Here is a 25,864-nt window from a genome sequence, read left to right as displayed (position 1 = left end):
AGACTTTACCCACTACAGACGTGAGGCTCACCGGCCTATAGTTGCCGGGGTTGTCTCTGCTCCCCTTTTTGAACAAAGGGACCACATTTGCTGTCCTCCAGTCCTCTGGCACTATTCCTGTAGCCAATGATGACATAAAAATCAAAGCCAAAGGTCCAGCAATCTCTTCCCTGGCCTCCCATAGAATCCTAGGATAAATCCCATCAGGTCCCGGGGACTTATCTATTTTCAGCCTGTCCAGAATTGCCAACACCTCTTCCCTACGTACCTCAATGCCATCTATTCTATTAGCCTGGGGCTCAGCATTCTCATCCACAACATTATCTTTTTCCTGAGTGAATACTGACGAAAAATATTCATTTAGTATCTCGCCTATCTCTTCAGACTCCACACACAATTTCCCATCCCTGTCCTTGACTGGTCCTACTCTTTCCCTAGTCATTCGCTTATTCCTGACATACCTATAGAAAGCTTTTGGGTTTTCCTTGATCCTTCCTGCCAAATACTTCTCATGTCCCCTCCTTGCTCGTCTTAGCTCTCTCTTTAGATCCTTCCTCGCTACCTTGTAACTATCCATCGCCCCAACCGAAACTTCACACTTCATCTTCACATAGGCCTCCTTCTTCCTCTTAACAAGAGATTCCACTTCCTTGGTAAACCACGGTTCCCTCGCTCGACGCCTTCCTCCCTGTCTGACCGGTACATACTTATCAAGAACACGCAGTAGCTGATCCTTGAACAAGCCCCACTTATCCAGTGTGCCCAACACTTGCAGCCTACTTCTCCACCTTATCCCCCCCAAGTCACGTCTAATGGCATCATAATTGCCCTTCCCCCAGCTATAACTCTTGCCCTGCGGTGTATACTTATCCCTTTCCATCATTAACGTAAACGTCACCGAATTGTGGTCACTGTCCCCAAAGTGCTCTCCTACCTCCAAATCCAACACCTGGCCTGGTTCATTACCCAAAACCAAATCCAACGTGGCCTCGCCTCTTGTTGGCCTGTCAACATATTGTTTCAGGAAACCCTCCTGCACACACTGTACAAAAAACGACCCATCTATTGTACTCGAACTATATCTTTTCCAGTCAATGGATTGGGAATTCTGTACAGCTAATTGGCTGCAGGCACAGCTATCAATGAGGGGCAAAAAGGAGGGATGCATAAGAAGCCAGAGTCAAAAGAACAGAGGTCAGGGCCTGAGGATTACAGGAATTAGAAAAGTAAAGATTGTGGAAGAATAAAGCTACTGAAGACTGAAACATAAGGGGGTAAGGATTTAAAAATTGAAGCCTTTTCAAATTTAAAATTCTCATCCTTGTGGTTAACCATGTAGGTCAGCAAAGGGTAATGGGTCAGTAGTGGGTCAGCAGAATTGGTGTTGAGAAGGATACAGCCGGTAGAGTTTTGGATTACCTAAACTTCATGAAGAGTGCAGGATGGGAGGCAGGCATTGATGTCATCAAGTCTGGAGGTGACAAAGGCATGAATGAAGGTTTCAACAACAAATAGTATGAGGCAAGAGCAAAGCAGATGATATTGTAGAGGTGGAAGCATGTGGCCCTTTTTTTTTCCCAATTTAAAAAAAATTTAGTGTACCAATTAATTTTTTCCAATTAAGGAGCAATTTAGCGTGGCCAATTCACCTACCCTGCACATCTTTGGGTTATGGGGGCGAAACTCACGCAAACACAGGGAGAATGTACAAACTTCACACAGACAGTGACCCAAGGCCGGGATCGAACCTGGGACCTCGGCGCCGTGAGGCAGCAGTGCTAACCACTGTGCCACCGTGCTGCCCCAGCATGTGGCCCTTCTAAGGAAGCTGGGGATACAGGATCATAAGTTCAGCATAGGATTCAATAGTTTCCCAAAGTAGCTAATAGTTTGAGCGCGTGGTTAGGCATATTTTATTGCACAGGACATATGAAGAGCCTTGGCCTAAGATTGGAGAGAACGAGCTTTCAAAACAAACTAACATGTAATTACTATGCAAGATGAAATGGGATTGATTTCTTAAATATTAAAATTATCATGACAAATAAACATCACTAACACAAAAAGCAGAGGCAGAAAGCAACAAGGAGAATTAAACACATCATTTTGCAATAAGCTTGTTTTACTGTCTATTAATTTGAAACCTAACCAACGACAGTATGCATATAGTTGAGACACACGATAACTTAACCAGTTAGGAATTGAGGGCACTCTAATTGGATTTCTACAATAAAACGAGATAACCAGCAAAATTAATTAGATTGAAATTTAAGCACACAATATATATCTTAGAATACAGGACTACACAGGACTATTGATCTTTATTAAAAAACAAGCAACTACAACATTAGTTGTTAACTGTTACATACAAGTTTTTTTTTCTATAAAATGGTCCAATTCCAGGATGAAATAGCTTGACTATTAACTACAAGGGCACAATAAGAGTTGTGAAGTGCAAACTCAATGTCCGATGAATGTCGATTGAATGAAGAAAGTAGACGACTTACGTAGCTGGCTTGGGAATTGAAAAGTTCTATCAAGTGCTTGATTGTCTTGAGATTGAGACTACGGAATATTTTTAGGTTAGCTGATGAAACAGTTTAACTCTCTTGCTAGCCCATGCAATACCTGCTGGTGCATGCAGAGCACTGATAGGGGGTACCAAATTAGGAAAGTGCAACACCAATATTTCTCACAAAAACAGAAAATGTTGCCTCACGACATTCAGCGCCTAGGATCGATCCCAGCCCTGGGTCACTGTCTGTGTGGAGTTTGCACATTCTCCCAGTGTCTGCATGGGTTTCACCCCCACAATCCAAAGATAAGCAGGATAGGTGGATTGGCCATGTTAAATTGCCCCTTCATTAGGGAAAAAAAATTGGGCACTTGAAATTAAAAAAAGCTCCGAACAAATAAATTAATATTGCAAATTTAACTCTTCATATGCTTCAGACATTCAACATTTGTAGTTTCATGCTGATACCCCTGAACTAAAGAACACAAAAATTTACCCCATAAATATAACATTTGATATTATAAAAATATGATTTTACAATATTATTTGTTGAACAAATTCATTATAAATTTCCTTTGTAACGTTTTGAAATGGAGGGGAACACTTTATAGTCTTGTCATTATCCAGACAATATAACTTTAAACTTAAAGGACAAAACTGTATTGCAATTATGATCTCAAATTCTCCAGTGTATATTGTAGATTTTTTTTTAGTTTATAATGAATTTAATTGTTTTTAAAAATGGTATGTAGCAAACAATCCACCAATTAATCACAGCTAGACTCTTGCTTTTGTAATTCAGAGTGTATCCAAATGTGATAAAACTCACCTCCTAAGTGAATAAAAATGTCAGCCAAGCTTGGGATTCATACTCAGGTCTTCTTGATAAAATTCCTATTTTATTGATCTTTATTATTTCGGCAGTGCGCTACGTGCCAGATTTAAAAAGTGTAAGCTAAATCATGCAATTGATGTCAATACATCAGAGCGCCAGACTTTTTTAAACATGCGATGACAGCACACTTTTTATAATGCTAAATCTGTATGACATATAATCAAATCAAAGCAAAACAATTCTGCAAAAAAATGCCCGTCTCTGTTTATTTAACCCCAAAATCTCCATTTTGTGTGCCAATTAAATGAACAGCAAATGAAGAAGCTACTTGGAGTGCATTGTAGCAAAGTGTCAGCTGTGTAGGGATTTACACCAGTCACAGAATATGCATAATGCAGTAGGCTCGCATCTGAAAAGCAAGACAAAGGGAAAAGGCTCCTCCTTACAAACATCAGTGAAGACAATTTCACAAAATTTGTGCCCCCTCCGTTCACTTATTTACTCTCCTGAGATTCATTTAGAAAGGATACACTTTAATGCTGGGAACCTGAGGGCTTAGACATGTAACTCTTTGCAACAGATGTGTAAATTCTCAGCCTCATTAATTTGCCTTTTTTTTAAGGTTTAAAAAAAAAGATAACACCTTTGAAAAATTAAATACAATATCATGAAAGTTTAACTCAATGTCAATGTCACAAAAACGAACAAGGCCTTGTATATTTAGGAAAATTCTCCAGCATGTAAAAATATGAAAGGTTGTTTACAGAATTATTTTTCTCCCTAATTGGCTGCATAAATAGAAATAATACCTCAGAAGTAAAGCTTAAGCCAATGATACAAGCACAGCCTGATGAAACAGACCAGAAGTACCCTGGTATGGATTTCTGGCAATTGCCTGATTAACTTATCTCGGCCACAGGACATTTAAAGTTCTCCAAGAGAATCAGGGAGTATCATTCGTGTAAGTTATAAAGGGGGAAAGGAAGCCAAGGTTCCCAGTTTCCATAGCTAACCAATGATCCATCCTGGAAAGTGTGTTTTAATACAAGTAAGAAAAGGATCCATATATTGAGCTCTTGGTAGAATGACCTATCAACAATATTTTAAGCTCACAAAAAGGCAGCCACTCAGTTGAGGCACCAAAGGGCCCCAAGAACAGCAACTTTATATAATTACATTAAAGGCTTTATATTTAACTGTCCTATAGCACTTTACAAGAGTTTTAGAAAGAAAAGTATGACACCGGGCTACATAAGGAGAATTAGGTCAGATGACCAAAAGCTTGATCAAAGAGGGTCTTAAACTTCTGGTGGCGGCCCGAGATGGCTCCTTATTTTTAGCCCTTTTTGCCAGTTTTGGCTTTTTTGTTCAGATAACATTTCACTAGATTTGATGGGATACGGTTGCCACACAAAAATGCACAGAAAGGCCAGAAGGGCCCTGGCAATTAGGGCAGAAGGGTGGTGTTATAACCTGCCTACTTACCATTGGCTGGGGTCTAATGACAATCCCACAATCCTGTGGGAGTATTGGGGGGGGGGGGGGGGGGGGGGGGCGGAGAAACCATTAGTAAACTCCTAGTATAAATAAAGCTGGCCAGTTTCGGAACCAGCAGGAAGGAGTGTGCAGCAAGGGAAGTTGCTGCTGCTGTTATATATAATATATATATATAAAAAAATATAAATGTTATTTCTTTGTATCCTTAAAACTCGTGCTGGATTCTTTGTGGCCCTCACAAAAGGTGGCATAGTGGTTAGCACTGCTGCATCACAGATCCAGGGTCCCAGGTTCAAATCTTGCCTCAGTTGACTGTCTATGTGGAGTTTGCACTTTCTCCCCATATCTGCGTGGGTTTCCTCCAGATGCTCCGGCTTTGTCCCACAGTCCAAAGATGTGCAGGTTAGGTGGATTGGCAATGCTAAATTGCCCCGTAGTATCCAAAAGGTTAGATGGTGTGACTCGGTTTCGGGGATAGGGTGGAGATGTGGACTTAAGTAGCAGGGTGATCTTTCCAAGGGCCAGTGCAGACTCGATGGGCCGAATGGCCGCCTTCTGCACTGTAAATTCTAAGACAGTTTAAGTCAGCCTGCAAATAAAGATTTGTCGACAAATTCGAAAGCTTCGAGATCCTTCGGTTGAGAAAATGGTGGAGGCCACTACCACGCTCTGGCCAATCCACTGACAGCCGAGATGCTTACAGGCACATTGGCAACAGAATTTCAGAAGCAGCACCAGGCTGTCTTAGAGGACCTCCACAAGTTAATAGAAGAGGTCCCAGGCTCCCATTCAGTCGGCGTTGCAGAAATCTGATGAGATGGTAAAGGCACATGGCGTGACGATACAGGGTGTGGAGGCGGCTCACTCGAGGCAGAGCAATCAGATTGTCTCCTTGGAAGTTGAGATGGCACTGATGGCCGGTGTAATAAAGTACCAAGGGCCAAGGTGGATGATCTGGAGAATCGTTCCAGGAGACAGAATTTTACCCAGTCGTGGGGTTGCCAGAGGGAATGGAAGACCCAAATCCAACAGACTTTATCTTGAACGTGTTTGGGAAGATGGTCGGGGAGGGTGGATTGACGGCCCCTCCAGAGTTGGATTGAGCCCCCCGATCACCCAGGCAGAAGTCCCATGCCATCAAACCACCACAGGCAATCATCGTGAGGTTTTATAGTTTTCAGGAGAAGGAACATTGGGACTACAATTGGAAGGGCCATGCCATCAGGCTCTATCAGGATGTGGGCGTGAAGCTGGCTAAAAGGTGGGCAGTGTTTAACAAGGCCAAGGTTGCGTTTATACAAAAGTGCACATCTCAGAGTGACTATTGATTCAAAGGACTATTATTTCAATGCGCCGGAGTTGGCAGATGCTTTTGTTAAGAAGAGTCTACTGAGGGGGGAGGGCAAGTTAATCATAATTTTCACGGTCTTTGTATGTTTGGGGAGGGCATGTGGTTATGGGATTTGGAACAAAGAAAAGTACAATACAGCACAGGAACAAGCCCTTCGGCACTCCAAGCCTGTACCGGTCATACCAACCTTTGCCAAAAACCTCAGCACTTCCTTGTGCTGTATCCTTCTATACCCATCCTATCCATTTGTTTGTCAAGATGCCTTTTGAAAGCCATTACTGTATCTGCTTCCAAAACCTCCCCTGGCAACGCGTTCCAGGCATTCACCTCTCTTTGTGTAAAAAATCTGCCTCGCATATCTTCTCTAAACTTTGTCCTACGAACCTTAAACCTATGCCTCCTGGTGACTGACCCCTCCACCCTGGGAAAGAGTGCCTGCCTATATCAACACCATCCATGCCCTCATAATCTTGTAGATCACGATCAGGTCACCCCTCAACCTCCGTCTTTCTAATGAAAACAGTCCGAGTCTATTCAGCCTCTCCACATAGCTAACACCCTCCAGACCAAGCAACATCCTGATAAACCTCCTCTGCACCCACTCAAGTCTCCATATCCTTCTGGTAGTGTGGCCACCAGTGCACAATATTCTAAGTGTGGCCTTACCAAGGTTCCATACAACTGGAGCATGACTTGCCAGTTTTTGTACTCGTTACCCCGTCCAATGAAGGCAAGAATTCCGTATGCATTCTTGCCCACCTTGTCCACTGGTGTTGCCACCTTCAAAGATCTGTGGACATGCACGCCCAGATCTCTCTGACTTTCTATATTAATAAGAGTTTTGCCATTTACGATATATTTCCCCTCTATGTTAGACCTACCAAAATGCATTACCTCACATTTGTCCGGATTAAACTCCATTTGCCATTTCTCTGCCCAGGTCTCCAACCTATCTATGTCCTGCTGTATTTTCTGAGAATCCTCAACACAATCTGCCACTCCATCAACCTTGGTGTCATCTGCGAACTTACTAATCAGACCAGCTACATTTTCCTCCAAATCATTTATGTACACTACAAACAGCAGAGGCCCCAGCACAGACCCCTGTGGAACACCACTAGTCACAACCTTCCATTCAGAAAAACACCCTTCTACTGCTACCCTTTGCCTTCTGTGACCGAGCCAGTTCTGTATCTATCTTACCACCTCACCTCTGATCCAGTGTGACTTCACCTTTTGTACCAGTTTGCCATGAGGCACCGTGTCAAATGATTTACTGAAGTCCATGTAAACAACATCCACTCCCCACCCCTCATCAATCATCTTTGTCACCTCCTCATAAACTTAATCAAGTTAGTGAGACACAACCTCACCTTCACAAAACCATGCTGTCTATCACTTACGGGTCCATTTGTTTCCAAATGGGTATAAATCCAGTCCCTGAGAATTCTCTCCAATAATTTACCTACTATCGACGGGAGGCTCATCAGCCTACGGTTTCCAGGATTAGCCCTGCTCCCTTTCTTAAACAGCGGTACCACAGTAGCTATTCTCCAGTCCTCTGGGATCTTACCTGCAGACAATGAGGATACAAAGATGTCAGACAGGGCCCCAGCAATTTCCTCCCTTGCATCCCTCAGTATTCTGGGGTCAATCCCATCCGGCCCTGGAGACATATTGACCTTATTATCTTTTAAAAGACCCAATACCTCCTTCTTTTCGGTGTTAACATGATCCAGACTGTCCACACACCCTACCCAAGAATCATCTTCCACAAAGTCCCTTTCTTTGGTGAACGCTGATGCAAAGTACTCATTTAGTACCTCACTCATTTCCTCTGGTTCAAAACATAAATTCCCCCCACTGTCCTTCAGTGGTCCAATCCTTTCCCTTTCCAATCTGCTCCTCTGTCTCTCGCTGGCAGTTGGGGATCCTGTAATAAACACCCAACATTGTGATTGTCCCCTTCCTGTTCCTGAGCTCTACCCAGAGTGCCTCATTGTATGAGCCCTCCGAGGTGTCCTCCCGCAGTACAGCTATAATATTCTCCTTAACCAGTAATACTACTCCCCCACCTTTTACATCTCCCTCTAACTCTCCTGAAGTATCTATATCCTCCAACTTTCAGCGCCAATCCTGCCCTTCCTTTTACCATGTTTCTATGACAGCTACAACGTCGTAATTCCAAGTACTAATAAGTGCTTGAAGTTCATCAGCCTTACCCGCTATACCTCTGGCGTTGAAACAAATACACTTCAAACCACTACGTTTGAGCAGACAGGGTGATGTTGTTCTCTGATTTTAATTCTCTGTTTCCCCTTCAGTTATTGCACCTTTTAAGCTAGCACTCTGGTTCCCACCCGCCTGCCATACTAGTTTAAATCCTCCCGAGTGACTATAGCAAACCTCCCAGCCAGGATATTGGTACCCCGTCAGTTTAGATGCAGCCCGTCCTTCTTGTACAGGTCACACCTGTCCCGGAAGAGATCCCAGTGGTCCAGAAATCTGAATCCCTCCCTCCTACACCTCAGGGAGTAATCCTGAGATTACAACCCTAGAGGTCCTGCTTTTTAGTTATTGCCTAACTCCCTTCTGCAGGACCTCATCACTCTTCCTGCCTATGTCGTTAGTACCTATGCGTACTACGACCTCTTGCTGGTCACCCTCCCCCTTCAGGATGTCCTTGACCCTGGCACCAGGGAGGCAACATACCATCCTTTCCCGTACACAGAAGCGCCTATCTGTGCACCTTACTGTAGAGTCCCCTATAACTATTGCTCTCCTGCACTTTGAGGTTTCTTGGGCAATTTTGCATTTTATTGTCCTGGTGTGGGAGGGGTGATTTTTCTTTGATTATTAAAGTTGGATTTGGGCAGGGGGCTGGTGGTTATGGCTATTTATTTGTCTTCCCTGTAGGCGGAGGCTGCCCTGCTAGCTGAAGGGTTAGCTAACAGGGGCAGAGTGGTGGCGATAACTGCAGCTCATTACTTTATTGTAGTTTTAGATAATTGCATTTGGATTGGATTTGTTTATTGTCACGTGTACCGAGGTACAGTGAAAAGTATTTTTCTGCGAGCAGCTCAACAGATCATTAAGTACATGAAAAGAAAGGGAATTAAAAGAAAATACATAATAGGGCAACACGAGGTACACAATGTAACTACATAAACACTGGCATCGGGTGAAGCTTACAGGGGTGTAGTGTTTATGAGATCAGTCCATAAGAGGGTCATTTAGGAGACTGGTAAAAGCGGGGAAGAAGCTGTTTTTGAGTCTGTTTGTGCGTGTTATCAGACTTTTGTATCTCCTGCCCGATGGAAGAAGTTGGAAGAGTGAGTAAGCTGGGTAGGAGGGGTCTTTGATTATGCTGCCCGCTTTCCCCAGGCAGCGGAAGGTGTAGATGGAGTTAATGGATGGGAGGCAGGTTTGTGTGATGGACTGGGCAGTGTTCACAACTCTCTGAAGTTTCTTGCGGTCTTGGGGAGAGCAGTTGCCAAAGCAGGTTGTGATGCAGCCAGAGAGGATGCTTTCTATGGTGCATCTGTAAAAGTTGGTAAGAGATGGTAATGAACTTAGTGTTTTTGTTTTGTTTGGCGTTAGGGGAAGTTAAGGCAGGGGCATGGAGTCCTTATTTATTTTTTGGTTGTTTGTTTGTTTATTTGGATGTGGTACTGTTGACAGGCGGGGAGGGGAGGGGTGGGGGTTAGTTTGCTGACTGACGACAGTATTTATTTTGTTTTGCCTTGATGGAGGGTTTAGCGGTCACCTTGGGTGGACCTTTAAGTAGTTGCTGTATTACCCCGTTTGATGGAACTGACAGACTCTGATTTGGGGGGGTGGAAAGCCCCCCAATTCGACTAACCACTAGGAATGTAAGGAGAGGGTTGAACGGCCCCGAGCTGAATACTGTCCCACCCACCCCTTCCGTAACTTTGTCTGGTCCCTGAACCGCAAACGAGTCTCCTGGAAAAACACCACATCAGCACTCAAACCTACATTTTGTGGATTTGGTATGAGAGCCGGTCCCTTTCAATGCCACCGGCACCCCCCTCCCCTACCAGGACCTCATCACTCTTCCTGCCTATGTCGTTAGTACCTGTGCGTACTACGACCTCTGGCTGGTCACCCTCCCCCTTCAGGATGTCCTGTGTTCGTTCAGAGACATCCTTGACCCCGGCACCAGGGAGGCAACATACCATCCTTTCCCGTACACAGAAGCGCCTATCTGTGCACCTTACTGTAGAGTCCCCTATAACTATTGCTCTGCTGCACTTTGGGGTTTCTTGGGCAATTTTGCATTTTATTGTACTTGTGTGGGACAACAAAATAGGAAAAAGTTGCAGACACATTCTGAGTTACTCTCAAGGGACAAGGCGGTGAGCCAGCTGTGGCGCTGGAGGGGGGGGCATTCTATGAACGTGGAGAAAAAAAAAGTCGTCTTTTAGTGCATCAGCTGAGACTGCCTCCGAGGAGATTGTGCAGGTAAGGGACTGGGGTGGCAGTTTGGTTTCCACCCCATTGAAGGGCAACACTGCGTTTGACGCCTTTTATCGAAGTCTCTATAGATCAGAGCTACGGGAGTTTGCCCATGGTACAGTTTTTGGATGGGTTATCCTTCCCCGTGGTGGCGAGTAGGGAGGGGTTGAAGTCCCCGTTGGGCCTCGAGATTATGAAATGTACTTGTTTAATGCAGTCGGTACAGCTCCGGGCCTGGATAGATTCCCCATAGAGTTCTATACAAAATTGGGGGGGGGGGGGGGCGCTATTTCCTGTTACATTGCCGCAGGCCTCTATTTCCCTGATTCTGAAGAAGGGCAAATACCCTGCAGAACATGAATGATAATAATAATCTCTATTGTCACAGGGAGGCTTACATTAACACTATAATGAAGTTACTGTGAAAAGCCCCTCGTCGCCTGTTCGGGTGCACAGAGGGAGAATTCAGAATGTCCAAATTACCTAACAGTACGTTTCGGGACTTGCAGACACGGGGAGATCGTGCAGACTCCGCACAGACAGTGACCCAAGCCAGGAATCGAACCTGGGACCCTGGAGCTGTGAAGCAACTATGCTAACCACTGTGCTACCATGCTGCCAATATTGGACTTATCTACCTTAATATCATTTTTGAAAACATATACCTCCTTTTTCGATGTTGACATGATCCAGACTGTCCACACACCCCACCCAAGAATCATCTTCCACAAAGTCCCTTTCTTTGGTGAACACTGATGCAAAGTATTCATTCAGTACCTCGCCCATTTCTTCTGGTTCTAAACATAAGTGGTCCAATCCTTTCCCTGGCCACCCTCTTGCTTTTTACATATGAATAAAAATCTTTGGGATTCACCTTAATCCTACTTACCAAGGCATTTTTATGACCTTTCCTAGCCCTCCTAATTTCCTGCTTAAGTACCTTCCTACTTTCTTTATATTCCTCAAGGGTTTTGACTGTTCCCCCCCTTCTAGACCGAACAAAAGCCTCCTTTTTCTTTTTGACGGGTTTCACAATATCCCTCGTTATCCAAGGATCCCTAAACTTCCCATACTTATCCTTCATTGACTCAGGAACGTGATTTTCCTAAATCCTAATCAACTGTCGCTTGAAAGACTCCCACATGTCTGATGTTGATTTACCCTCCAACAGCTGCGCCCAATCCAAATTCTTCAATTCCTATCTGATGTTATCGTAATTTGCCTTCCCCAGTTTAGCACTTTAATGCGAGGGTTACCCCCATCCCTGTCCAAAAATACCCTAAGACTTACGGAATTGTGGTCACTACTCCCAAAATGTTGCCCTACTGAAACCTCAACCACCTGACCAGGCTCATTACCCAATACCAGGTCCAGTACTGCCCCTTCCCTAGTTGGATTATCTACATATTGCATCAAGAAGCCTTCCTGGATACACCTCACAAACCCTGGCCTATCCAAGTCCCTGGCACTAAGTGTGTCTGCTGATGTGAAGGGTGGGTCAGTAAATTTGCAGACGATACGAAGATTGGTGGAGTTGTGGATAGTAAGGAGGGCTGTTGTCGGCTGCAAAGAGACATAGATAGGATGCAGAGCTGGGCTGAGAAGTGGCAGATGGAGTTTAACCCTGAAAAGTGTGAGGTTGTCCATTTTGGAAGGACAAATATGAATGCGGAATACAGGGTTAACGGTAGAGTTCTTGGCAATGTGGAGCAGAGAGATCTTGGGGTCTATGTTCATACATCTTTGAAAGTTGCCACTCAAGTGGATAGAGTTGTGAAGAAGGCCTATGGTGTGCTCGCGTTCATTAACAGAGGGATTGAAGACTTCCTGGTGCGGCGATGACCAGCTGAGTCGCACGTTTCGGCAGCTCCCGGTGAAACGGACTTTTGGGCTCTTGATAGGAGCCCCAACGGCAATTTTGACGGCTAAAAACACTGTGCGGTAAACCAGAAGGGAATCCCCCCTGGATACGGATGGAAAAAGGAGGAGAAAGTGGCCAGATTGCAGTGGATCCTTTAGAACAGCGGCAAGGAAGGCAAGCAAAAACCAAGATGGCGTCGGAAGGTGGCAGTTTAACATGGGGCCCTGAACAACAAGAGTTCTTGAAATGCTGTGTGGAAGAGATCAAAAAGGAAATGAAGAAAGAGCTGTTGGCCCCGATACTACAGGCGATCGAAGGGCTAAAGGAGGAACAAAAGACCCAGGAGCGGGAGCTTCGGGTCGTGAAGGTAAAGGCAGCCGAGAATGAGGACGACATACAGGGCCTGGTGGTGAAGGCGGAGACGCAGGAGGCACATCAGAAACAATGTGTGGAAAGGTTGGAGGCACTGGAAAACAACGCATGGAGGAACAACCTGAGGATTCTTGGTCTTCCTGAAGGTGTAAAGGGAGCGGACGTCGGGGCATATGTGAGCACGATGCTGCACTCGTTAATGGGAGCGGAGGCCCCGGCGGGTCCGTTGGAGGTGGAGGGAGCATACCGAGTGATGGCGCGAGGACCGAGAGCAGGAGAAATTCCCAGAGCCATAGTGGTGAGATTCCTCCGTTTTAAGGATAGAGAAATGGTCCTTAGATGGGCGAAGAAAACTCGGAGCAGTAAATGGGAGAACGCGGTGATCCGCGTTTATCAAGACTGGAGTGCGGAGGTGGCGAGAAGGAGGGCGAGCTTTAATCGGGCCAAGGCGGTGCTTCATAAAAAGAAGATAAAATTTGTAATGCTGCAACCGGTAAGACTGTGGGTCACATATCGAGGGAGGCACCACTACTTTGAGACGGCGGATGAAGCGTGGACTTTTATTGTGGAAGAAAAACTGGAATGAGCGGGTTATTAAAAAGAACATTCGAACAAAGTGGTGGGGCGAATGTGGGGGGCAAAGAGGGGTTTTATGTACTAATCCTGTGATGTGGTAACTTTTCTCTCTCCCACAGGTGGTGATGGGGGGGGAGGAGGGGAGGTGGAGGAGATGGGGCGTTGGCCATTGGGGGTGGGGCCAAGGGAGAAGCGCGGGCTTGGTTCCCGCGCTATGATAATCATGGCGGGAATAGAGAAGCAGGAAGGAGGGGGCGTCGCACGGTGCGAGCCGAGGTCACGGGGGGAAGCCGAGGTCAGCCAGAGTTTGCTGACTTCTGGGAGCAACATGGGGGGAGTAATTACGCTAGCGGGGGATCTAGCGGGGGGGTGGGGGGGTGGGAGGGGGGAATTACTGGGTTGCTGCTGCTGGGGAGAGGGGGGAGCTGGTATGGGAGAGGATGGGCGGGGGGGCACCGCCTGGGGGAGATACAGCTGCGTGGGAACCGGGTGAGGAGCTGGAAAAAGGGGATGGCTAATCGACAAGGGGGGGGGGGGGGTAGGAAGCCCCCCAACTCGGCTGATCACGTGGAACGTGAGAGGGCTGAACGGGCCGATAAAGAGGGCACGGGTACTCGCACACCTTAAGAAACTTAAGGCAGATGTGGTTATGTTACAGAAAACGCACCTGAAACTGATAGACCAGGTTAGGCTACGCAAAGGATGGGTGGGGCAGGTGTTCCATTCGGGGCTAGATGCGAAAAACAGGGGGGTGGCTATATTAGTGGGGAAGCGGGTAATGTTCGAGGCAAAGACTACAGTGGCGGATAACGGGGGCAGATACGTGATGGTGAGTGGCAAACTACAGGGGGAGACGGTGGTTTTGGTAAACGTATATGCCCCGAACTGGGATGATGCCAATTTTATGAGGCGGATGCTAGGACGCATTCCGGACCTAGAGATGGGAAAGCTGATAATGGGGGGAGATTTTAATACGGTGTTGGAACCAGGGCTGGATAGGTCGAAGTCCAGGACTGGAAGGAGGCCGGCAGCAGCCAAGGTACTTAAAGATTTTATGGAGCAGATGGGAGGTGTAGACCAGTGGAGATTTAGCAGACCTAGGAGTAAGGAGTTCTCGTTTTTCTCCTATGTCCATAAAGTCTACTCGCGAATAGACTTTTTTGTGCTGGGTAGGGCATTGATCCCAAAGGTGAGGGGAACGGAGTATACGGCTATAGCCCTTTCGGATCACGCTCCACACTGGGTGGACTTGGAGATAGGGGAGGAAACAGGAGGGCGTCCACCCTGGAGAATGGACATGGGACTAATGGCAGATGAGGGGGTGTGTCTAAGGGTGAGCGGGTGCATTGAAAAGTACTTGGAACTCAATGATAATGGGGAGGTCCAGGTGGGAGTGGTCTGGGAGGCGTTGAAGGCGGTGGTTAGAGGGGAGCTGATATCAATAAGGGCACATAAAGGGAAGCAGGAGAGTAAGGAACAGGAGCGGTTGCTGCAAGAACTTTTGAGGGTGGACAGACAATATGCGGAAGCACCGGAGGAGGGACTGTACAGGGAAAGGCAAAGGCTACATGTAGAATTTGACTTGCTGACCACAGGCACTGCAGAGGCACAATGGAGGAAGGCGCAGGGTGTACAGTACGAATATGGGGAGAAGGCGAGCAGGTTGCTGGCACACCAATTGAGGAAAAGGGGAGCAGCAAGGGAAATAGGGGGAGTGAGGGATGAGGAAGGAGAGATGGAGCGGGGAGCGGAGAGAGTGAATGGAGTGTTCAAGACATTTTATAAAAAATTATATGAAGCTCAACCCCTGGATGGGAGGGAGAGAATGATGGGCTTCTTGGATCGGCTGGAATTTCCCAAGGTGGAAGAGCAGGAAAGGGTGGGACTGGGAGCACAGATCGAGGTAGAAGAAGTGGTGAAAGGAATTAGGAGCATGCAGGCGGGAAAGGCCCCGGGACCGGATGGATTCCCAGTCGAATTCTATAGAAAATATGTGGACTTGCTCTCCCCAGTACTGACGAGGACCTTTAATGAGGCAAAGGAAAGGGGACAACTGCCCCCGACTATGTCTGAAGCAACGATATCGCTTCTCTTAAAGAAGGAAAAGGACCCGCTACAATGCGGGTCCTATAGACCTATTTCCCTCCTAAATGTAGATGCCAAGGTCCTGGCCAAGGTAATGGCAATGAGAATAGAGGAATGTGTCCCGGGGGTGGTCCACGAGGACCAAACTGGGTTTGTGAAGGGAGACAGCTGAACACGAATATACGGAGGTTGTTGGGGGTAATGATGATGGCCCCACCAGAGGGAGAAACGGAGATAGTAGTGGCGATGGATGCATAGAAAGCATTTGATAGAGTGGAGTGGGATTATTTGTGGGAGGTGTTGAGGACATTTGGTTTTGGAGAGGGGTATGTTAGATGGGTGCAGCTGTTGTATAGGGCCCCAGTGGCGAGCGTGGTCACGAATGGACGGGGATCTGCATATTTTCGGCTCCATAGAGGGACAAGGCAGGGATGCCCTCTGTCCCCATTATTGTTTGCACTGGCGATTGAGCCCCTGGCGATAGCGTTGAGGGGTTCCAAGAAGTGGAGGGGAGTACTTAGGGGAGGAGAAGAGCACCGGGTATCTTTGTATGCGGACGATTTGCTACTATACGTGGCGGACCCGGCGGAGGGGATGCCAGAAATAATGCGGATACTTGGGGAGTTTGGGGATTTTTCAGGGTATAAATTGAACATGGGGAAAAGTGAGTTGTTTGTGGTGCATCCAGGGGAGCAGAGTAGAGAAATAGAGGACCTACCGTTGAGGAAGGTAACAAGGGACGTTAGTTACCTGGGGATCCAGATAGCTAAGAATTGGGGCACATTGCATAGGTTAAATTTAACGCGGTTGGTGGAACAGATGGAGGAGGATTTCAAGAGATGGGATATGGTATCCCTGTCAATGGCAGGGAGGGTGCAGGCGGTTAAGATGGTGGTCCTCCCGAGATTCCTCTTTGTGTTTCAGTGCGTCCCGGTGGTGATCACGAAGGCTTTTAAAAAAAGGATTGAAAAGAGCATCATGGGTTTTGTGTGGGCCGGGAAGACCCCGAGAGTGAGGAAGGGATTCTTACAGCGTAGCAGGGATAGGGGGGGGCTGGCACTACCGAGCCTAAGTGAGTATTATTGGGCCGCTAATATTTCAATGGTGAGTAAGTGGATGGGAGAGGAGGAGGGAGCGGCGTGGAAGAGATTAGAGAGGGCGTCCTGTAGGGGGACTAGCCTACAGGCTATGGTGACAGCCCCATTGCCGTTCTCACCGAGGAACTACACCACAAGCCCGGTGGTGGTGGCTACACTGAAGATTTGGGGACAGTGGAGACGGCATAGGGGAAAGACTGGAGCCTTGGGGGGGGTCCCCGATAAGAAACAACCATAGGTTTGCCCCGGGGGGAATGGATGGGGGATATGGAATGTGGCAAAGAGCAGGAATAACGCAACTGAAAGATCTGTTTGTGGATGGGAAGTTCGCGAGTCTGGGAGCGCTGACCGAGAAATATGGGTTGCCCCAAGGGAATGCATTCAGGTATATGCAACTGAGGGCTTTTGCGAGGCAACAGGTGAGGGAATTCCCGCAGCTCCCGACACAAGAGGTGCAGGACAGAGTGATCTCAAAGACATGGGTGGGGGATGGTAAGGTGTCAGATATATATAGGGAAATGAGGGACGAAGGGGAGACTATGGTAGATGAACTAAAAGGGAAATGGGAAGAAGAGCTGGGGGAGGAGATCGAGGAGGGGCTGTGGGCAGATGCCCTAAGCAGGGTAAACTCGTCGTCCTCGTGTGCCAGGCTAAGCCTGATTCAGTTTAAGGTATTACACAGGGCACATATGACTGAAGCACGGCTCAGTAAATTTTTTTGGGTGGAGGATAGGTGTGCGAGGTGCTCGAGAAGCCCAGCGAATCATACCCATATGTTTTGGTCATGCCCGGCACTACAGGGGTTTTGGATGGGGGTGACAAAGGTGCTTTCAAAAGTAGTAGGAGTCCGGGTCGAACCAAGCTGGGGGTTGGCTATATTTGGGGTTGCACAAGAGCCGGGAGTGCAGGAGGCGAGAGAGGCCGATGTTTTGGCCTTTGCGTCCCTAGTAGCCCGGCGCAGGATATTGCTAATGTGGAAAGAAGCCAAGCCCCCGGGGGTGGAGACCTGGATAAATGACATGGCGGGGTTTATAAAGCTAGAGCGGATTAAGTTTGTCCTAAGGGGGTCGGCTCAAGGGTTCACCAGGCGGTGGCAACCGTTCGTCGAATACCTCGCAGAAAGATAGACGGAATGGGAAAAAGAAGGCAGCAGCAGCAGCCCAGGATCGGGGGGGGGGGGGGGGGGTGGGGGGGGGGGGGGGGGGAGGAACCAGAAGGACTCTCAGGGTTGTTAATATATACTGTATAGTATGTATAGGTCGTTGCTACAGATAATTATATATTGGACTGTTAAATTATATTTTTGGAGAGTGTTACTTGTGACAAGGCAGTTGCCAATTAGGGCTAGTTTTCATTTTTGTTATTTATTATTTATTCATTTTTTGTTTATAAAATAGGTCATTGTTATTTGTGTTGTTATAATATTGTGTAAAGGATGCACAATGTACTGTGTTGGTTGACCAAAAATTTTCAATAAAATATTTAATAAAAAAAAACAGAGGGATTGAATTTAAGAGCCGTAAGGTGATGATGCAGCTGTACAAAACTTTGGTAAGGCCACATTTGGAGTACTGTGTACAGTTCTGGTCGCCTCATTTTAGGAAGGATGTGGAAGCTTTGGAAAAGGTGCAAAGAAGATTTACCAGGATGTTACCTGGAATGGAGAGTAGGTCTTACGAGGAAAGGTTGAGGGTGCTAGGCCTTTTCTCATTAGAACGGAGAAGGATGAGGGGCGACTTGATAGAGGTTTATAAGATGATCAGGGGAATAGATAGAGTAGACAGTCAGAGACTTTTTCCCCGGGTGGAACAAACCATTACAAGGGGACATAAATTTAAGGTGAAAGGTGGAAGATATAGGAGGGATATCAGAGGTAGGTTCTTTACCCAGAGAGTAGTGGGGGCATGGACTGCACTGCCTGTGGAAGTAGTTGAGTCGGAAACATTAGGGACCTTCAAGCAGCTATTGGATAGGTACATGGATTACGGTAAAATTATATAGTGTAGATTTATTTGTTCTTAAGGGCAGCACGGTAGCATTGTGGATAGCACAGTTGCTTCACAGCTCCAGGGTCCCAGGTTCGATTCCGGCTTGGGTCACTGTCTGTGCGGAGTCTGCACGTCCTCCCCGTGTCTGCGTGGGTTTCCTCCGGGTGCTCCGGTTTCCTCCCACAGTCCAAGGATGTGCGGGTTGGGTGAATTGGCCAATGATAAATTGCCCTTAATGTCCAAATTGCCCTTGGTGTAGGGTGGAGGTGTTGAGTTTGGGTAGGGTGCTCTTTCCAAGAGCCGGTGCAGACTCAAAGGGCCGAATGGCCTCCTTCTGCACTGTAAATTCAATGATAATCTATGATTAATCTAGGACAAAGGTTCGGCACAACATCGTGGGCCGAAGGGCCTGTTCTGTGCTGTATTTTCTATGTTCTATGTATGTCTACAGAGTGTTCAGCTGATAAGTGGCAAGTAACATCCGCACCAAAGTACCAGACAATGATTATTACCCAGAAGAATCATGCTCACCCAAGGATCACAGTTGACCAGAACATTTATACCAGAGCAACCACATAAATGCTACGGCTGCTATATAAGATCAGATCATAGAATTTACTGTGCAGAAGGAGGCCATTCGGCCCATCGAGTCTGCACCGGCTCTTGGAAAGAGCACCCTACCCAAGCCCACACCCCCACCCTATCCCCATAACCCAGTAACCCCACCCAACACGAAGGGAAATTTTGGACACCAAGGGCAATTTAGCATGGCCAGTCCACCTAACCTGCACATCTTTGGACTGTGGGAGGAGACCGGAGCACCCGGAGGAAACCCACGCACACACGGGGAGAACTTGCAGACTCCGCACAGACAGTGACCCAAGCCGGGAATCGAACCTGGGAACCTGGAGCTGTGAAGCAATTGTGCTAACCACTATGCTACCGTGCTGCGCATTTGTGCATCACAGGCTGTGCCTTTGTGCATCTTTTAATTAAGGTCATCATCTAAACAGTGTCAAATTCCACATGTATTCTGATGATGTCCAGTTTATCTCACTTCCGCCTCTTTGGATCCATCCACTGTCTCGCAAACTATCAAACTGGTTGTCCGACATCCAGTACTGAATAAGCAAAATAAAATGTTGGAAAATTTCCATCACAATCTGCGCAACTCGCCACTGACTCCATCCCTCTCCCTGTCAATTGTCTACTGCTGAATTAAAGTCTTCACAACCTTGGTATTATATTTGACCCCTGATGAGGTTTCTACCACATATCCACCCCCTACTAAAACATCTATTTCCACCACCGTAACACTGCCTGACACCATCCTTGTCTCAGCTTACGTGGTCCTTAAACCTTCATTTTGGCTGTCTCTAGATTTGACTATCACAGTGCACTTCTGGCTGATCTCCTTACTTCTACCTTCACAAACAGGAGGTCATTTGAAAATCATCCTACTCACATCTCCCCCTCATTGCATGCCTGCATTGTCTACATCAACACTCCATTTGAAAATTGTCATATTCCTTCATGACCTCAACCTTCTTTAATTGTTGTAACCTCTTGCACCCTTTCAGCCGCCTACTTTCCCATCGCCCCCAAGACCTTTGTGCTCCGCCAGTTCTGATCTCTTGAGCATTACTGATTTTAATCACCTCGCCATTGGCAGCCATGTCTTCAGCTGCCGAAGCACTAAGCTCTGGAATTCTCTCCTTAAACCTCGGTCTCTACTTCCTTTTTCCTCCTCAAGGTTATCTGGCCTAATAGTTTGTTTTGTAACTCAGTGTCAAGTTCTATTTGATAACACTTGTAAAGTGACTTGGACCATTTTAATAAACAAAAGCCAATATTTAAGCACAAGTTGTTGTCACTATTCTGTGACAGCGGCTCACTTCCTGATTTCCTAAAACCTCACCACCATAACGTTTAACACAGCACTATGATGGAATGTAAACACATATACCGCTGATGTTCCTTCATTAGTAACTATTTAATCAAAATGTACTGAAATGTATAGAGCTCTGCACATTCAGATTTCATGTCTAAGCACACTAAAAATGCTGACCAGGTTCTAGAATTTATGGGAAACATCTATGAAGTCACCCTGACCATTAAGGTTAGTAGCAAATGTTAATTTATAATGATAATAGCTTATATGTTCCATCAAAAAGCACATTTAAAATGATCTTTACTCAGGTGTGTTGTTTAAGCCTTTGATTCAGTCGCGGAATAGATGTAGGAATGTTAAACTATATTTAAAAATTTCTGCAATAATAGTAATCTAATCACGGTTTGCAAAATATTTTGAAAATGAAGGGAACCAATGGGGGGGGGGGGGGGAGAAAAAAAAATCAGTTTTTGCATGCTGTGCATTGTGGGGATTAACTCCAATATGACGAAGCTAGTGTGATTGAGTACATAAGTGATGGGCCACATTGGCCCATCTGGGTTCTCAGTGCAGCCCATTTGTTGACCGTTGCCCACATGCAGGGTTACCACAGTCCACATATTTCTATTCGTAAAGTTTTTTTCCTACCGGTATGACTGAAGTGATGCGCACATAAAGCAAGAGCAAGCGAAGCGAGGTGTGCTGATTGCACACAGCATTGACTGAGAGCCGAGCACTCCCTCTGCACTCAAAGTGTAATTATTTCTTTTGATTTTATCATTTGAAGTTGATGATAGTACTATTAATACATAAATTAGGAACTTTCTACAACTCCGAGATGAGGAGTCATTTCTTCACCCAAAGAGTGTGAGCCTGTGGAATTCATTATCACAGGAAGTAGTTGATGCTAAAACATGGAATATATTCAAGAGGCGGCTAGATATAGCACTTGGGGCGAATGGGATCAAAGATTATGGGGAGAAAGCAGGATTAGGCTATTGAGTTGAATGATCAGCCATGATGGTGATGAATGGCGGAGCAGGCTCGAAGGGCCAAAAGGCCTCCTCCTGCTCCTATCTTCTATGTATCTATGTATGCACAGCCAACAAGTCTAATTTCAATGTTGCGGCCCACTGAGATGAAGGAGCGCAATTCATGCGGCCTATTCACTAGCGTAGGTTGTCCATCACTGGAGTACATATCTTTGACAAAAATGGTTACGTTACAAAAATCTAAAAAATGCTATTTAGTAGGTAGAGATTTGAACTTCATTTTCATTCCAAAATATTTAAATAATCTCCCTTTAATAATATATTCCAACAGTATGAAAGTTTTTTTTTAAAAAGTATATTTATTGAAGTTCTATGTAATAACAATATAACAAACAATCAACCAACAAAGATGTAAGGGCACAAAGTCAAAAAGTTACAAATAGTCAATAAAAAACATGAACTAAAACCCAAACATAACTAAACCCCCTAATAGCAGACAGTGTCTTGATCCTTAAAAAAGGAAATGAAAGGTTCCCAACTAAGGTAGAGCTTACCCACCAACCCTCTGATTGTATAGTTATTTTTTTCTAAGTGGCGAGAAGTCCTAAATTGCCCAGCCAGGCAGAGGCACTGGGCGGGATAGGACACTCCCAGCTAAATAATATTCGCCTCCTCACGGACAGCACAACAACGCAGTAGTTAACATGGCTGCCTCACGGCGCTGAGGACCGAGGTTTTTTTCCTGGCCCCAAGTCACTGCCCATGCAGAGTTTACAATTCTCTCAGTGACTGAGTGGGTCTCACCCAGACAACCCAAAAAGATGTGCAGGGTAGGTGAATTGGCCATGCTAAATTGCTCCTTAATTGGTAAAAAAGAATTGGCTCCTCTAAATTATTATTTTTTAAACTCACCTCCAGGCTATCAGTGAGGCAAAGGCGACAACATCCACCTCTATCCCAGAGTGGAATGCCGGTGAATCTGACACCCCAAATATGGCTACCAATGGTCATAGCTCAAAACCACTCGAAAAATCTATGATATAGCTTTGAAAAAGGAAATCCAGAAGCTGGCAAGTTTGAAGCAGGACCAAAACTTGCGTGTGTGGTTAGCTGGGGAAAGCGAACAGCGATCATACTTGTCCTCCACATTTGGTAAAAACCCACTCATCCTTGCTTTGGTTGTGTGTCATGTGCAACACTTTGAACTGAATCAAACTCAACCAGTCACAAGAGGACATGGAGTTGACCCTGTAGAGGGCTTTCCTCCCAGCCTCATCAGTAAGAACAGGACCCAGCTCCCTCTCCCATCTCGCCCTCACCCCATCCAATGGAGAGGGATCCGAAGAGAGAATATAGCCATATAGGTCTGCGATAGACCCCTCGCCACGTTGAGCCGAGGATCAACCCTTCTTCAGCAATTAGGAGGGAGGAGCCAAAGGAAAGGAAAGCAGTCATTGCCCCCAACAGCCACTTAAAGGCGAGCTGGGTAGACCATTCCAAATCTGTCTCCACTTCTATACACCGTTGTTGAAGGCAGATCTTCGTTTTGCCAGGTCCGTACCAGATCTTGGTACAGCCTGATGGAGTGGCCATCCCATTTGACATCTCTATGCTCTCTAACCCAGTGAAGGACATGTTCCTTTTCCTGGAAGTTATGAAATCATAGGATAATCGCACGAGGCAGATCTCCAGATCGAGGCTTTGGTCGCAGAGAGGAATAGGCCCAGTCTAATGTGAACACACCCTCATCCACCATCTTGCAAAACATGCTTGAAAAATATTCACTTCGGGTGCAGCCCTCCATCCTCTTGCTCAGTTTAGCCTTCAGTGACTTATTACATTTGACCACCGAAATAAGATCAGCCGGTCTCTAGAGAGGTGATCCAATCACTGTGGTCTGTTAATGCCATCTTGATGTCTTTATTTGCGATGATGAGCCTCGTCAGTCTTATCCACGCTGAGGCGAAAACCTCTTCAATTGATCTTTTAAGATCTACTGTCAAACTTTGACAGTGTTTCTTTAGTTCGCTCGCCAAAATGCTAACGAGATCTTTGGCCGTTAGTGGAGTGGTCAGAAAAGGAAACGGAGAACTCAACCCCGTCAACTTACTCCCAGAAGAATCCTGCGAGGTCTCTGAATCCTTCGACAGATTTTGGCCTGAATCCTTCTCAAGTTTTGTCTCTGCTGGGCATCTCAATAAGGTAAAAACTCTATTTCACTAAATTATGAAGTTTTTGTCAAGTAAACAGTTTGTAGCGGGCGAAAAGCAGGAGCCACCTCATGCGCTTCCTCCCATTGTATTGCGCCACCTGAAGTCAACAGAATTAAAGTTAAAAAACGTAGCTACAACACAAACTTGGGTAGAAAGGTGGTATTTTACATCATCATAGAGTCAATGCGCGCCAGTCACCCCTGATTACACTTAGCTTGTTCTACAAACAGCTCAATATCATAAGCATTATAGTTGCGCAGAAATACAAGCAGTCAGGATAGGTGAGCAAGATTTCTGGATGAAGTATGGGAATTGTGCATTAGAAGTGGCTAAGTGTGTGTGGTTAGCACGGTGGCGCAGTGGTTAGCATTGCTGCCTCACGGTGCCGAGGTCCCAGGTTCGATCCCGGCTCTGGGTCACTGTCCGTGTGGAGTTTGCACATTCTCCCGTGGGTTTCGCCCCCACAACCCAAAGATGTGCTGTGTAGGTGGATTGGCCACGCTAAATTGTCCCTTAATTGGAAAAATGAATTCGGTACTCTAAATTTATATTTAAAAAAAGAAGTGGCGAAGTGGTAGCACCCTCATTATTGAGTCAGAAGGTTGTGGATTCAAGTCCCACTCCAGACACTTGAGCAAAAACAATGAGGCTGACACTGCACCGAAGTACAGCAGGACTGCGGCACTATCAGAGGCACCGTCTTTCAGATGGGATGGTAAACATCCCACTTCCAAAGCATTATTTAAAAGAGTGTTCTCTCTAGTGCCCTAGCCAATATCTATCCCTCAATCAGCATCACAAGAACAGGTCATTTGTTCTTTATCATAGTACTGTTTGTGGTCCCTACTGATTGCACATTGGCTGCCACTTTTCCTACATTACAACTATGACTACCTTTCAAAAGTACTCAATGATTCTACAGTACTTTGGGACATTGGTTTTCATTAAATGTGATAAATAAATGCATACCTTTCTTTATTAAAGTTCACTTTCAGAATTTAATATAAACCCGAATCAAAAATTGCAAATTTATTCTGAAAACAATGGGCTCTGCAGCATCCAATGTAGCTTAACAGTCATAAAAAGCAAGCATGGTGTATTGCAACTGAAGGCAGCGTTTTTAGAGCCTAATTTACAAAGCACATAATGTAAATTAATATTATTTCAACAGTTATACTGCAAGATCCACAAAATGGAATCCTTAATGAATTTGGACCAGAATTGGCACCCATTGCACAAATCATGTTATGGTGGTCAGCATAATTATAAAACTACAAGTTTGAGTATAGGTGAACTGTTGAGTATAGGTAGAAAAACTAAGAATTTTCTTTGAAGATAAAATGAAGATTAAATTAAGCAAAAGTGTATTGTGTTCAATTAACATTTGAATTGACTCTTAATTACTTCCTACTAATCAACTATTAATTAAAATGCAGTTAGCCAAGGGTCTTAAGATGTTAGTTTTGCTTGAGCTGGCTTTGTCTGAAGCAGTAGCTATTGTTCGCCAACCATCCAAATGACAAACAAGTCTGGCAGGTGTTTAGCTGAGCTATACTTCTGCATCATTTAACAATTTTGTGATGTGGCATCACCACTATTTGCACTCTGCAAAAGTCATATTTTTCAATTGTGTCCAATATTTAAATTGGGTTGCACCACAAATTAAAAGTAAAGCAGCCTCTGCCTTGTTTCAAAATAAATAGGCAATCAATATGATTATCATCACAGCACATTCTGCAACTATAAGAATTGACATAAAACACCATTCTTATAACAACTTTTAAAATGTGTCAATCTATCAACCATGCTGTATGAAGATAGATCTTTGGAAATAAAAACAAAGTAATTGAATTCTAAAATTTCAAGACGACATTTTACTGCTAATAAACATTTCAATGTTTCCAATTGCCATTAAAATATACTGATATGTATATTTGGATATATTTCATACCTATATGAATATAGACATACTGCTGAAGTTGCTGCAATATAAATTAACTCAGCAACACAGTGTGGAGTGTGTGAAGAATAAAATTAGCATTTTGTTTTGAGAACACAGACCAAATCAAGAAAGTCCACTTGGCACATTTTGAAAGGTTGTTTTTAATCCATACA

At 45.4% G+C, this 25,864-nt stretch overlaps 1 protein-coding gene across 8 annotated transcripts in view; it reads right to left on the bottom strand.

Moving 5' to 3' along the window:
* baz2ba (bromodomain adjacent to zinc finger domain, 2Ba) overlaps positions 1 to 25,864 on the bottom strand; it is a 603,362-nt gene that overhangs the window by 361,636 nt on the left and 215,862 nt on the right. For 4 of the 8 annotated variants that reach the window (XM_072474620.1, XM_072474664.1, XM_072474673.1 and 1 more), the window contains exon 3: positions 7,664 to 7,771. The exons of the other annotated variants lie outside the window; for them this stretch is intronic. In XM_072474620.1, the coding sequence (XP_072330721.1) occupies positions 7,664 to 7,685 (22 nt within the window). In that variant the 5' untranslated portion in view covers positions 7,686 to 7,771. The remainder of the gene's footprint in view (positions 1 to 7,663; positions 7,772 to 25,864) is intronic. 8 annotated transcript variants of the gene reach the window in all.

The sequence above is a fragment of the Scyliorhinus torazame genome, chromosome 2 (genome assembly GCF_047496885.1).
Source record: "Scyliorhinus torazame isolate Kashiwa2021f chromosome 2, sScyTor2.1, whole genome shotgun sequence".
Lineage (NCBI taxonomy): Eukaryota > Metazoa > Chordata > Chondrichthyes > Carcharhiniformes > Scyliorhinidae > Scyliorhinus > Scyliorhinus torazame.
The sequence above is the reverse complement of the archived record's forward strand: the minus strand, read 5'-3'. Positions and strand labels throughout refer to the sequence as shown.